This window comes from Actinia tenebrosa, unplaced genomic scaffold, assembly GCF_029948245.1.
Source record: "Actinia tenebrosa isolate PJP-AT-01 unplaced genomic scaffold, QUT_ActTen_1.0 PGA_scaffold6__47_contigs__length_16458017, whole genome shotgun sequence".
In the NCBI taxonomy this organism is placed as follows: Eukaryota; Metazoa; Cnidaria; class Anthozoa; order Actiniaria; family Actiniidae; genus Actinia; species Actinia tenebrosa.
This window is the reverse complement of record NW_028292583.1, coordinates 5,668,433-5,682,557: the sequence shown is the minus strand read 5'-3', so window position 1 is coordinate 5,682,557 and position 14,125 is coordinate 5,668,433. Positions and strand designations below refer to the sequence as shown.

At 36.7% G+C, this 14,125-nt stretch overlaps 2 protein-coding genes and 1 long non-coding RNA gene across 3 annotated transcripts in view; all 3 read left to right on the top strand.

The window, feature by feature from the left end:
- Nucleotides 1-434: 434 nt before the first annotated feature.
- LOC116306651 (uncharacterized) lies at nucleotides 435-4,185 on the top strand. The gene is made up of 7 exons (XM_031716730.2): nucleotides 435-746; nucleotides 1,065-1,152; nucleotides 2,004-2,181; nucleotides 2,595-2,733; nucleotides 3,098-3,160; nucleotides 3,471-3,552; nucleotides 3,651-4,185. Exons 1-7 carry the CDS (start codon nucleotides 650-652, stop codon nucleotides 3,685-3,687), a joined length of 684 nt encoding a protein of 227 aa, XP_031572590.1. The 5' UTR covers nucleotides 435-649; the 3' UTR covers nucleotides 3,688-4,185.
- A 1,038-nt stretch (nucleotides 4,186-5,223) lies between these two features.
- LOC148905910 (uncharacterized) lies at nucleotides 5,224-8,273 on the top strand. Its single transcript, XR_016121486.1, has 3 exons — nucleotides 5,224-5,486; nucleotides 7,377-7,507; nucleotides 7,983-8,273. It is a non-coding gene; the product is annotated as an uncharacterized LOC148905910 (long non-coding RNA).
- Nucleotides 8,274-11,670: 3,397 nt separating this feature from the next.
- LOC116306654 (uncharacterized) overlaps nucleotides 11,671-14,125 on the top strand; it is a 38,274-nt gene continuing 35,819 nt past the window's right edge. Inside the window, exon 1 of the mRNA XM_089038945.1 lies at nucleotides 11,671-13,155. Within this exon, the coding sequence (XP_088895071.1) occupies nucleotides 12,460-13,155 (696 nt within the window). The 5' untranslated portion in view covers nucleotides 11,671-12,459. The remainder of the gene's footprint in view (nucleotides 13,156-14,125) is intronic.

The window sequence follows — 14,125 nt, the reverse complement described above, 5'->3', positions numbered from 1 at the left end:
GATTTATTTGACTGATGCTCCGATCTTCCCTGTTGCGACTTTTGTCTCGATCAGCGCGCAAGTGGTTCTATATAAGGACCCCATTTTATTGATTTAGTAGACATCAAAATTGGACAATCTGTAAAGCATGAAATCCTAGTGACGTATAAAGGAAGATATCATCATGAACATATCAACTTGACTATGTGACTGGCCAGATTTCTGATTTACTCCCAGAGCGGGTTGCTCTGGCTTGATGTTAGAGTTTCCCATTTACAATTCATTAAGGTATATATTGAATAGTAGGTACACTTCGGTGTTTCAAGAGGTTTACCAGTGGTCAGGCAGTGGTCCTTACACCGCATTCAAAGACTGGACGCTAGCTCATTAGCATGACCTGGGCAGCCAATATCGCTTAGCAACCAGTTAACCAATTAGCATCATGAAGCTTGTTGCATCTTGAGTAAATTGGTCACAACACTTCTGGAAGTACTGATATAGGCGCCAATTGACTTTTCTATTATTAATAATAATATTAGAAACTCATCCAAAATTAGAGGGTTTTATTCTTAAACTTAGTTTTATTAAGTGAAATTCAGAAGTGCCGAGTACAAGGAAAAACTAGTTGTCCAATTTGAAGTCATAGCAAAGAGACTCGATCAGTCAGATCATGCGGCAGTTTACACAAGATGATGATTCTGGAGATATAGTTAAAACTACAGTAAAAAATCCTCCATGGGGAACAGAACCAGAGACTCCTGCTTCAGGTTGGTCATAAAGATTTCTTGATTAATCATAATATTTACGAATAGCATGTTTGAATGCTTTGAGAAGGATGGAGATGAAAGCAGTGAAAGTGATCTTCAATTGACAAGCCAAGTTTTTATGTCTCTCACTATCAGTACTATAAGAAAAGTTACGATGAAAAAGCTACATCAATTTAGGGATTAAAATCTTCATCTTAATGCTACTATTACTTGGTTTTTGAGTTATATAACTATTTAATAAGTAAGCATTATGCTGCCATACTGTTTACAGTCAATTGTTAATCACCATGTGTATTTGATTGATGCTTTTTGTTTTAGCATCAGCTGGTAGAAGAAAAGGCTTTCCATGGACAACATATGCCAGGGATTATATTGGTGTGCCTGGATCCGTGGCTTTGCCACAGAGGTAAGACTCTAACTTGGTATTTAAAATAAAGAATATATATATCGCAACATATACATCCAACACAGCCAGACAACTCCAAACAAACCATCTCGTTATTTGCATATGTCGAAGGAATTTTTACATATGCAAACTATATGGTTAAGTTACTCCTTAACAAAAACTTTTTTTGGAAAAAAAAATGCGTTTAAATCAGCGTAACTTTCTGGCATCTTTTTTAACAAATCTTGGAGTAAAAACATAGTTTTAATTTGCGTCTAAAATTTCATGTGGAGCTAGGAAGCTAAGGTCAAGAGTGAACAGTATTGGATGTCCCACGACTTTTCATTCAGTTCACGAGGACTGCCCAGTTCTGACATGGCGTTTTCAGTTGGATTGACAGCTTATTATTTTTCACTGATTGTCAACAATCGAAGCGTTTTATTTTGCTTTTTCTAAGCACCGTGAAAACTAGAGAACAGATATGTGGCTGGAATTACGAAAATTTTTTCCATTATGTGGAGAGTGATACGATGAAACGTTTACGAGCAGCAAACTTCTTGCAACAGCAAGACAACACTAGTGCTGTTTCGTAATTCGGCTTGTAAAATTTACCAGGTTTCCTGCTGACGCTGTGAAAAAAATAAAAGCTGTTTATTACAGAGTGTTTTTCGTACTATCTAGCTTTTTCAGAAGTTCCTGGTCGAGAAAGGATGACAAGCCTAGTAGGTGCAGCTTTTAGCTGTCTCGCAACATAGTTACGCTGCAACCATGATAAGACAGCCGATTATCTAACGTTTTTTTAAATGGATGATATAATAAATAATATGATAGACAAAGGCTGATGGAACTTGCACTGATAATTTTCTTTACAGAATGAGAACAGCAGATCACCTCCCTAGGGGATGGCCATTTGAAAGGTCGCACTACGCAGGGACCTTTAGGACTCCTCCAGTCCAATATAGCAGACACAGCGCACCAACACCAATCTCTGTCCATCGAAAAAATAATCCCCATCCTCGCCTACACGATCCATGGCATTATCCAGATAAGGTAATTAAATCTGCGCTTGAGTTTGGGGCGATTTCGTATTAGTTTGTTGAGGCGATGATGAGATGCATGGAAACGATATACCATGTTGAACATTTTTTCCGGGTATTCCTCTTCAGTCTTCCACTGAAGCAAAGTTTTTCTACTCCATTTCACCTAAATACTCCTCTTCCTCAAAACCTCTTTTTAATTCCCGTATTTGCGGCTGTTTGCATAGTATTTGTTTTCCATTTCTACATTTAAGTGTATGACTCTACCCGGCTCCATCTGAATCATCAATCTTCTCTGTTCCTATAAAACAATTCATATTCTTTTACTATAAAGCTCTGGGACATGGATCCCCACATAAGGAAATAAACGAATTAGATTAGTTCTTGTCGTTGCATTAGCTTTCTTTCTGTTCCTACTTGTGACAGACATATCTAGTGTGGAGGAATGACGTTGCTGCTGAAGCTCCACGTGAAGTCAAGTCAGCTCCTGTCAACATACTACAAACTGATAAACATCGGTGGTTTTCCACCACTTATAATACGACATTCCAAGGCAAACCGCTTGGTAAGTATTGCATAGTCTTAAATGGACAATTGCTGGTGACTTTTGCCGAATGTTTTGAGGGATATCAAACGATGTAGCAAGTTTTCCTGCGCAAAACTAGAAATGAAGAAAAAGCTACTTGGGCACACAACGCACACTGAATACTGACCAGCAGTGTTGTTATAAAAATCTCTTTATATATTTGACTGAAAACATCACAATATTCCATGCAGTGTTGCCAGTTGTGTCACGAGGAAATCCGTTGCATGATGCATGCAACGCCGCATGCAGAGGTAGCTTTATTCGATTTCTGCAACATTGCCCGTAACAGGTACATCACATGTTCATGTATGAATGATCAAATTTCCTTTTATTTGCCTTGTAGTTCCGCAAAACTATAAGCAACGTAACCCATGGAAACCTGATAGATTTAGGCCCGATTCAAAAGGTGAGATGTAACGTTCCTTTTATCGGTTCATTTCTATATTTTTTAAAGAAGGGTTGGTCAAGCATCTAGAGGTTGTTTTAGGATTTGATCTGTGAGTTGTCATGGCCGGGCCCTAGCTCAAATCAACCCTCAGGTTGGGGTTCGACCTGTGAGTTACCCATAGTCTGACTTTGATCAGACCATGGGGTTGTTCCAAGGTTGCACGCGGGATCAAGATTGATTTCATTTCAGTCAAAGAAGAAGAGGTATACGGAGGAAATTGTGTATTGTAGTTGAGGTATTATTAAGTATTTTTTATATCATTACACAGCCCAAACACCTGCCCTTCACTGGCAGTCCATGACGACGCATGATTATAAAGGAGGACATGGTAAACCTTCGACAACTGAAAGGTAAAGGAATAAACTGAAATCTTGCCTTTGCCTTGCCTTGCCTTGCCTTGCCTTGCCTTGCCTTGCCAAACTATTAACATTTTTCTTTCTGTCAACAGGCCATACGACATGTCTTGGAGTAATCTCAGCATGTGATGTTGCCCAATGATATGCTTCATCAATACAATTAATTTCACAATCCAAACAATTCTTTAAGGATGATATGGGGTCCTTCAGCAAGGAATGACGTGATAAGGAAATCAGAGAATACATTTGATAAAACTATCCTCTTTTTTACCTTTATAAAACCAAACATTTGACCCCAAGCTACCCCATGATGCACTGCCGAAACCAAAAGCTTGTTACTATACGTTTTGAATTCCCAGACAGATAAGCACCGAGCTACAGTAAACAAAATTCGTAATTTTTGAGCACCTATTAAGTTTTAAAGTTTGTGGGAAGATGTTAAATAAGATTAATGTTTGAATGTGAAGATTCCAGACCTCTAGATCTAACAAACTTTGACCAATAACTGAAGAATATTGAATATTATGAATAATAATTGAATAATTTTTTTTTAAATTGTGGACAACTAATGAAAGTGCATGCAGTAAACCAGTGAAAATGTTTAAAAGTAAATAGTGCAAAATCCTATTGTTTTGAATGGCTAATTAGTACGTACTGTTTTGCGCTAATTAGTAGGTACTTTTTCCATAGGTTTGTTGTGCGTACTCTGCAGAATTTTAGCAAACAATTCTTTATTTTAAAGGTGCGCAAGGGGCTAGGTCTAGTTTGGGTTCGCAATGAATGGTTTTCAGTTTAGGCTACGCAGTACGCCTTTTCCAACATAGGTGGCGTTTTTAAATTCCGAGATTTACAATGCTACATGCAGAATCTCTCATTTTGCACGTGTCTCTCAACTCATGATAGCACGTTGATATTATATATTTCCTAATAAAATGAAAGCATTAAATAAGTTTCTTTTACAGCAGCTTAGCATCATCATTATATTCTCATTCTATGCTGTAAAACTCCATTAAGCAGCCAACCTCAGTAAAGACCTTAAATTTCCCGAAATAAGTATCATCATCATCATCATCATCATCATAGCATCATCATTATATTGTCATTCTATGCTGTAAAACTCCATTAAGCGGCCAACCTCTGCTTAAAGACCTTAAATTTCCCGAAATAAGTATGAAACAATCACATTTCGTATCTATTTTGCGATAAAAGTGTTGCGTGAAAACGAATTCCAGATTCAATTTTTTAGTAAATTCATTTTCAAGTGAACAAAGATTGGATATCATTCAACTCGGAGTAAATGCCTTAATTCCAGTTGACATACTGATCTCGTTAGCATTAAACCTTTCTTATAAATCCCTTCCTGGAGTCATTGAGGGTACTGTCCAAATAAAAGAAACTGATGACACTTCAAGACACAGAAAACAAGCACGTATAGGAACAAACCAATAAATGCTAAGGATTATTTACCAAGAAAGTATTCTTTGTCGGTATTTCTTTACACATAATTAAAATCTAACATAATCTATGTACATATTAATAGTAGAAAAGAGCCGAACACTGCCAAACAACTAAGAATTCCAGGAGAACAAAAGAGTCCAGTCCCTTTTGCATCATAGTGCAGTTTATAACTTCTCATAATCTTCGGTAAACAAAAGACGAAGCTTATTAGATTTTATAATTCCTCAATAAATTCATAATAAGCCATTAAAGCTGTGGTAGAAACAAGTATTTTGCTCTGAATGTGCGAATGAAAGAACCTAGAATGCTGCTTCGAGTTGTATTTTCCAGTTTCCTAATACTGTAATGCCCTGTACTGTAGTACTGTTGCCAAGGGACTGATCGGTGAAAAGAATCGTCGACTGAAAACATGCACAAAATTCAAGCTTCGAGCAACAGCTATGTCTTCTCTGAAGAAGTCAACGAACATAGTAAGTTATGATAACACGTAGTTAACACTTCAGTTCTTTTTTCAAGGGAGATAAATAAGCTGTTGAAAGCGTTGATGGCTTCTCCCTAACACAACAAGCGCTATTCAAGGTTTTAACGAGGTTGTTTGGATGAGTAAATACGTCTATTAGTATTACATCCTCGTCTGACCTCGTGGATCATTTAATGATTGAATGCCATTGAAAAAGCTATACTTGTATTATTATATTGTTCGTTATCAAAAAATTGAATGTTGATTTTAAAGTTTGTGAAAGTATTTGCAACTTTTTAGCGCAAAAATCTTGTAGTGGAATCGTTCAGTTCTTCATGAGGACAAGCAACTACACAGTTACTGTTTGTTTGTGTTTTTGATAGGTAAATTGTAATGTTGGATCGACATATATGGTGCTATACTGACCACTGACCAAAGCTATGTAGTTTTAAGGCATTTGGATAATAAGTTTAAGCCCTAAAGACCTATATGTTGGATTTTATCAATGGGCCGACTCACCTTTCGGTTCTTTGGTCTAATAGATTAGCATGTTTTGCAATAGTCTGAGGGAGATTTTGAATCCTTTGTAGTCATGACCACCGGAGAAATTTTTCCAAACACAGTGTTTACACATCAATATATTGGTCCAAAAGAGAGATTTTTTGTCTATAAGCCTTTGCCGCTTGTTTGCCAACGTCCAAAGCAATGATGGTCTTAGGAAAGCAGTAAGAACTTTACGATGTTGCTCGATCTTCCTGATAAGTTTTGGAATTGCAATTTCAATACAAATTAGTAAACAGTGCATACTACTCTTTTTCCTACATGAATCACAAAATTTCACCAAACTCATGATTAGTGGAATTACTTGCAAATATGGGTAAAATGAAGATATAATATTATAAGGGATTATATGTTACCATGACGATTAAACTGGACTATAATCTTAGAATCTTGATGAAACTCTATTATGATTACCCTGTAAATTCTTTACTTTCTTTATATGTATGCCAATTATAAGTTTTAAAATAGACTCAGACTTTATTTATTCACACACTTGACAATGATAATATTAATTTGCAAAAGAGCTTAATAACTTATTAATAAGATATAGAGTTTTACATAAATATAGTTACAAAATGATAGAAAAGTTCGTGTGTGTGGTTGTTGAAGAGTTAAAACTTTCGAGTCAACAACCACCCACTGAATTTTTGACAAATTAATTAGTGTGCCGGAACCAAGATTGGATATTATTATATATAATATTATTCTTGCGTTAATTTTCCAGAAATTTCCAGAGTTGTCGAACTTACTTTTTTCTAATATTGCCGCGCGTTTGATTTAGCTGCAAAAAAATCAACTGGTTTGAATGGTTTTCATTGTACTTCCTTATGATCACTACGTCCATCACCATGTACTCTAAATACTATATATTGAGGTTTGTCTTTTTGTATGCGTTTATCTATGAAGTATCCTAGAGGTAAAGTGAGCGCAAGCGGGAAAAAACTAAACCTGTTTTCTTTCATTCCTCGCCCACGGCTGCTCTTAGTTCCAAGTATGGTTCCAAAAAGAAAGAAAGCGTCTTTGACTGGCCAGGGTAACATCACTACCAATACCATCGTGATAAAACTAGTCATTGCGCAACTAAAACGGGATCCTTTCCTCACTGTATGAGCCCCATGCATCAAGGGCGGATCCAGCCAAAATTTTAGGAGAGGGGGGGGGGGGGGGCTAATTGAGTTTCTTCCATCAACACAACGGAAAACGATCTAAAAAAGCATCTTTTTTTTTTCTGCTGCTGCTGAAGGGGGGCTTCAGCCACCCCCCCCCCCCCCCCCCCCCGGATCCGCCCTTGTGCATTAAGCAAGGTAATAATGTGCTGTTAATAATTTTTTCCGCAAAGATCGAAAAACCAGAAAGACGTCTGTCGCATTTCAACAAAGCATGGGATCCTCGAGTCATTTTTCAAACTCCGCCTCTGGAAGCCTCAGAAGAAGAAACACAAAATGGTGCCTCATTGCTGATAAGCTTCAAGTGAGTATTGTTCTTCAGGAGAATCAGTGGAGAAGTATTTTATAATACTGAAAGAACTTTGCCGTATTTTTTTAAATATTTCAAACCAAGATTCCACAGTTTTTGCATAGGTTTCCATTATAGTTTTAAAGTTTCCTTGATTTTCTTTGTAGTTGTCGTTTTATTTATAGTCGGAACTGCCTTTCAGAAACTATGTTTCCTGCGTCTAGTCTTCCTGCAGCATAGCGTAATATTTAATACACGCATCGTGCGGCTCAAATGTTTCAGAGATAATTAAAATCCAATTAACGTGCATTCAAAGACTTCTGCTGATAAAAAATGCCATTTTTGAAAAGAATGCTTGTAACTAAGCCGCCTAACTTTCCAATCAATCTATCAATGATCAGCTTCTTTTCAGTATTCTTTTCTAACTACAAATCCCTAACAGTCATTGGTCCATTGATGGTGTCGGTTTTTGTATTCTCTTCTTTCATAGTCAGGTGAACTCCTTACGAAACATAAACCAAGACCCCAACGACTATCCCTTGGAAATCTCACCATACGAATGATGAGCACACGGCATGCGGACACCAAACTCCTAAATCAAGAAATCAAAAGGCTTTTCAGACTCCAAGAGATGCGTGACAGAAAAGAAAGCAGGGCGATAGAAGAAGAAAGGGAGATGGCAAGAAGAATGAGGAGTCATGCACTTTTGGAGGGGTATCAAGAACCACAATCTTCTGGTCCACACAGAAAGATCACCTTAGTTGATAAACAAAGAAACAAGTTTCCGGTGAGTAGCGATAACGTGTGAGCGAATATAAGTTAGTGAAAATGGTATTTCCTTAAAATTTAAGGCATTCCTAGCCGGCTAAAAGAAAGCGTAGTATTTAATGGCAGCCCCCTCCCCATTAGATATGCTCCAGAACAGAGAAGCATTCATAAAATTAGTATATTAATATATGCTTACCCGCGCTACTGGAAAAATAGCGTGCACAAGTCAAATTTAAAGTTTGAATTTGCGTGGGATTTAAAACATATTTCCATGATATTCCTATGCGTAACCTAAGTATTACCTCAACCGAATTCACGGCCAGTTCAACATAGAAGCCAGCGGTTTATGACCAAAAGACCGCTGCGCGCGTATCCAAATGAGATATTATAGATGCGCAGTGCAGAAAGCTCTTAGTTTACTCACAGGCTAACCACTCTAATAAATGAAGGAAATACTAAATGGTGTCTTGTCTTTGTCTTTTTATGCGCGCGCGCTATCGATTTTTTGTCATCTCACCTACCCCCCTTGGTAACAATTTTGTTTTTCTACTATACAATATACTAACAAGGTAGGCAACTTCACGGGCTTCCTGTGGAAAATTCAAACTTTGAAGAGAGAAAGCCACGAATTTATCCAGATATTTTGACTTCGAAAACAAAAAAAGTATAAAGAACGTCGTACTTACATCTAATCTTCAATAATTTAAAGGATTTTTTGATAATAAATTCTCTATAAGGAGGGTTTTTTGGGCTTTTTTAGCAAAAACTTATGTGCCGTCAGTTATGCTTGCATCCGAGCGGGCCTGAACACGAGAAAAGGGATCCAAAACAAGTCCTCTCCCTCCCTCTCCAAGTGTTTTTGGTTCGTTACCACATGCTTCCCAACCCATACCCCGTGAGTCTTGCATTTTACTTCCGGTTGTTTTTTTAACCAATCTGAGAAGCGTCGCCTATTTTTGGCTTCGCGAAACTTTTTGTAAAGCTTTTTTATCGTAGAGTTGTCAGATCTATCTTGAAAAACGTCGTATAGAAAAAAATAGAAATAAGATATATTGTATCAGGATGAAAAAGGACAGAAAAAAACATTTAAAACTATTTTTCATTCACCTAAAGTGCAATGAAGTAAGTAGTAAATTTACGTAGTACACGACTCCACAAGCTTGGTGTGAACAAAGTTTATTAAAAATGTGTATTTTCTCTGCCGTTTAGGTTGACGCTAGAGCAAAAGTATTGCTTAGACCAAGCACTAGCAGGGCATAATTTTCTTATACAAGGCAAAGCGGGCACTGGTAAATCTTTTCTTATAACTGAGATGATTATTTTATTTGAAAGTAACGGCAAAAACGTTTAATAACCTAGTGTGTTCCACTGGAATGGCTTGCGACGTCTTCAAAGCCAAAAAACTGCCATGCCTTCCTAAGACGATTCATGCAGAGAAAATACGCATTCTTAATGCAAGTAGGAAAATATTATTAATTATAAGTTGGTTATCATTGGTTTGATAAATATGTATTTTTTAATAAACTTTGTTCACACCAAGTTTGTGGAGCCGTGTACTACGTAAGTTTACTACTTACTTCATTGCACTTTAGGTGAATGAAAAATAGTTTTAAATGTTTTTTTCTGTCCTTTTTCATCCTGATACAATATATATATATATATATATATTTTTTTTTTTTTTTTTTCTATACGACGTTTTTCAAGATAGATCTGACAACTCTACGATAAAAAAGCTTTACAAAAAGTTTCGCGAAGCCAAAAATAGGCGACGCTTCTTGATTGGTTAAAAAAACAACCGGAAGTAAAATGCAAGACTCACGGGGTATGGGGTTGGGAAGCATGTGGTAACGAACCAAAAACACTTGGAGAGGGAGGGAGAGGACTTGTTTTGGATCCCTTTTCTCGTGTTCAGGCCCGCTCGGATGCAAGCATAACTGACGGCACATAAGTTTTTGCTAAAAAAGCCCAAAAAACCCTCCTTATAGAGAATTTATTATCAAAAAATCCTTTAAATTATTGAAGATTAGATGTAAGTACGACGTTCTTTATACTTTTTTTGTTTTCGAAGTCAAAATATCTGGATAAATTCGTGGCTTTCTCTCTTCAAAGTTTGAATTTTCCACAGGAAGCCCGTGAAGTTGCCTACCTTGTTAGTATATTGTATAGTAGAAAAACAAAATTGTTACCAAGGGGGGTAGGTGAGATGACAAAAAATCGATAGCGCGCGCGCATAAAAAGACAAAGACAAGACACCATTTAGTATTTCCTTCATTTATTAGAGTGGTTAGCCTGTGGTTTACTATGAACACCAGTTTATTTTAAGCACGCGCTTAAATAACTAAATTGATTTCCGAATCTATTGTGAAAGAAAGTAAATAAAATTTTAGAATCAAAACATTTTCTTATTACTGGGCTACCTGTGGTAGCGACTTATTTTCGCTTCGCCTTTAGATTCTTAGAAACTCAGTTAAACTGTCCTACCCTGTCCCCAGGGTCTTGTTCTTTAGCTCAAGTTGGATTATAAAATAGTTTTATCTTAGGCAGGCTATCTTCAAACCAATAAAGGGTTATTAAGTTATTATTAGAAGGAAATGAAGTTGTTAAAGTTTTTTATGACTTCATAGTTTAGGCTAACGCCTTTTGTGTAAGCATGAAGTATCGATCCCTGAAACCAAAGAAATTAAATAAATTTGTGAGCGTAGACTATACAGCGGAGAGCCAATCAATAGTGAAATCGTTGAAACTACTACAAATGTGTGGCAACTTTCAACTGCTCAGAATGCAGCTCAACAATTGAGTCCAAATTTTTTTACGTGAATTAATTATTAGTACTATTGTTCTAATCAGTTTGTAATCTTCTCGCTAATGACCAACTCATAAAGATTTCATATTATACAAAGAAAAACACATTTAAAACTAGAAGAGCCTTTTGTTGTCATCGCATACTCCATTAGGCAAACACCTTCAAATGATTAGTGCTAAACTCCGTTGCCATGGCAATCATATACACAACATCTTTTCTTAGTTTTAAGTTACTCTTGTCGACTTGCTACAATAATCCAGTCATATTTGAAGTAGAATTAGGGACATACTTTTGTCACTGGATTCTATCTAGTTTCCCTCAAGCTATCGTGAGCTTAGAAGTATTGTTTATTCGCCGTTTTATAAGCCTTGCAAGTATCTTAAATCCGTAAGACAAATAGCCAAAGATAATCCCTGATAATTATTATCTAGTAAATAACCTGCAATCCACCCACTACAAGAGGGGATTACGGCCAAAATGATCAAAGAAAAAAATGAATATTTTGCTTAAAAAATATAGTGCTGTGTTGAGTTGTTAAGTCATATCAAACAAAGCCAAATGTCAAAGCAGTAGCCTTTGATGCTTATGTGACGTAAACGGTGTTTATCTACGAATTAGAAGCTATATTATCGACTTCGCACTTCAAAGTCTGCAACACTGGCTTATGTTTTGTTTTACACAAGGCCTGTTTACCTTGCGAAGCATATATAGTAAGTTGGCTTGTGGATTCTAGTCTAGTGAATCACTTTGATTATCGAGAGCTGAAAGTGAATACGTGTAATGTAAGATTTAATAGCCTTGACTCGCAGGAATGACAAAAAGCACGACTTCATCCAAGTATCAATACAAAAATCAATACTTGCACTAGATATCAAAACTAAAGAATCCAAAGACTTTCAAAGAGTACGCAGGAATTCAAGTAATTGTTCGGCGAATAAAGCTATTCATTTGGAAAGACGTATGTTCGATGAAGGTAACCGAACGCGACTCTTGTATGACATTCTTCAACAGTGTTTCTATAAAAAGCCTTCCAAGCACTCAAGATAACCCAAGAAACAAGTTGATCAAATTGATGATGTGACCGATTGGTCCGCACTTCGTGTCTACCATCTCCAGTTCATTAGACTAGACGTTCTGCTATAACTTCATTGTAACTTCCTAGGATTCTCTGGTCGTTAAGTCTTTATGAAAATGAGGTCATATTAAGTTTCTGGGGCGCTAAGTTTCAATCGGTAACTAGGAAGGTCAGGAAATGTTATAGTATTTTGTTCAATTGTACACTGCATTTGAGAGCTTTTTATCGCCCAAGTGATCTGCGACAAGTATGAAAAGACCTTGATGGCTTCATAAGTTTGTTCCATGGAATGGTGAATACTACATAAAACAATTGTGTAACATGGAAGCATCCAGGGTAAATCAGCTAGGGGCAAGAGAATCATTCTGGACCCAAAATCAGAGTACCGACCAAATATCAAACTTCTCAAACTTAACTGACAACAATAACAACCATGCAGAAGCGGATGCCGTCGATGCAGCGACTGTACATTCACTAAACCACAGACGTGCCATCCGTGATGAAGATATACAGATACCATTCGCGCTTAAGAAGTTACATTACTCTAGTTCTACACTTGCTTCCGAATCTAAAGAGAAAACGAGCTTGAGAAACCGTCTACCAGACTTTACACTCACCAACAACAGGCCTGTTGTGGACATCAATAAATTCATTTATGGGTCGATCTATGATAGGCCACGTTATAGAAGATGTCGAGGAAGGACATTTCCTCAACATGAGAAACAGAATACAAATCTCCTGACGAAAAAAAGCTTGAAAAGATCAACGAGTTTGCACAATGAAAAGTACCGTAGCTTGAGAGCTAGAATCAATAGTTTGAATCGAGAAATCCTAAGCGAATCAAGAATCAGGAGGAGAGTAAGTAAGGATGGGATGCTGCAGGAAAAATCAAGGAAAGAATCGACACAAGTTTCCATTGGTAGAGCGAACGAAGGAACTCTTGACGAGGAGGAAGAGATGGAAGCTCCGTTTGAAGTGAAACGGTTCAAAAATGTAGACCTGCCGATACAAAGACGGGTAAGAGACGAAACTACTTGTAGAGATCTAAGATATCTATATGTCTCGTATCGAAGAGTACAAAAAGTGCATGCACAAATTACCAATTCAAAATGATAAATTTAAGTGTTTTAGAAAAGATTTAGCAAATCAAATTAGATTTTTTTTTTCTCGAAGATGCCTTGCGTATTATATGGATACATCTCTTAGCTCAAATATCGTTCAATCTTACCACCTAGTAGTATAGGGATGCCAATTAGTATCGATTACCGCAATGCGGTGATTATTCAATTGTATAGTGATAATCGATTAAGTTCCAATTCTCACTCAATCAAGAATTAATTGGAAATCAGAAAGACATAAGTTATATCAAGGTATTTGAGAGGCATTGCAAACCTAGGTAGGCAATGTTGCAATAAATCGATATTCAAACCAAACCACGAGTCTGCTTATGTTGGTTGATTTTGCCATGGAAACTGTGACAGTTTGCTTTTTCAATAACGATCTTCGAAGAATCGATCAAAATTAATTGGAAAAATGTCATATTATTTTGGTTACTCCAAGATTATTTTGATTGCAAATATTTGATGGTCCATATTATTCTATAGGATTAATAGGAATCGGATACTGATTTCACTAGCCAAGCTCTAAGATTTTATCGTGCCCAAATAAGTATTATCATCTAGGCTACCTGTCTGCATTTACAAGAGTGTGACATCTCGTTTAACTTATAGTTATCAGGGAGCATTTAATCATGACTATATTGCAAAGAGACCAAAATAGATAAAAGAAAAGTTATTCCAAGATCGAAAGAAGCTTTATGTGCTGGCGTATCTCAGCAATGTCAACAACAATAGCCAACGATGACTATTAAAATGAAAAGAAATAGGGTATTGGAATCTATCTGATCTTATCTCCTTTGGCTCAAACTGTTTTTTAACTGAAATAGACGTCGAGAGTATAGGAGATTTAAGTCAGTTGGCCAACGCAT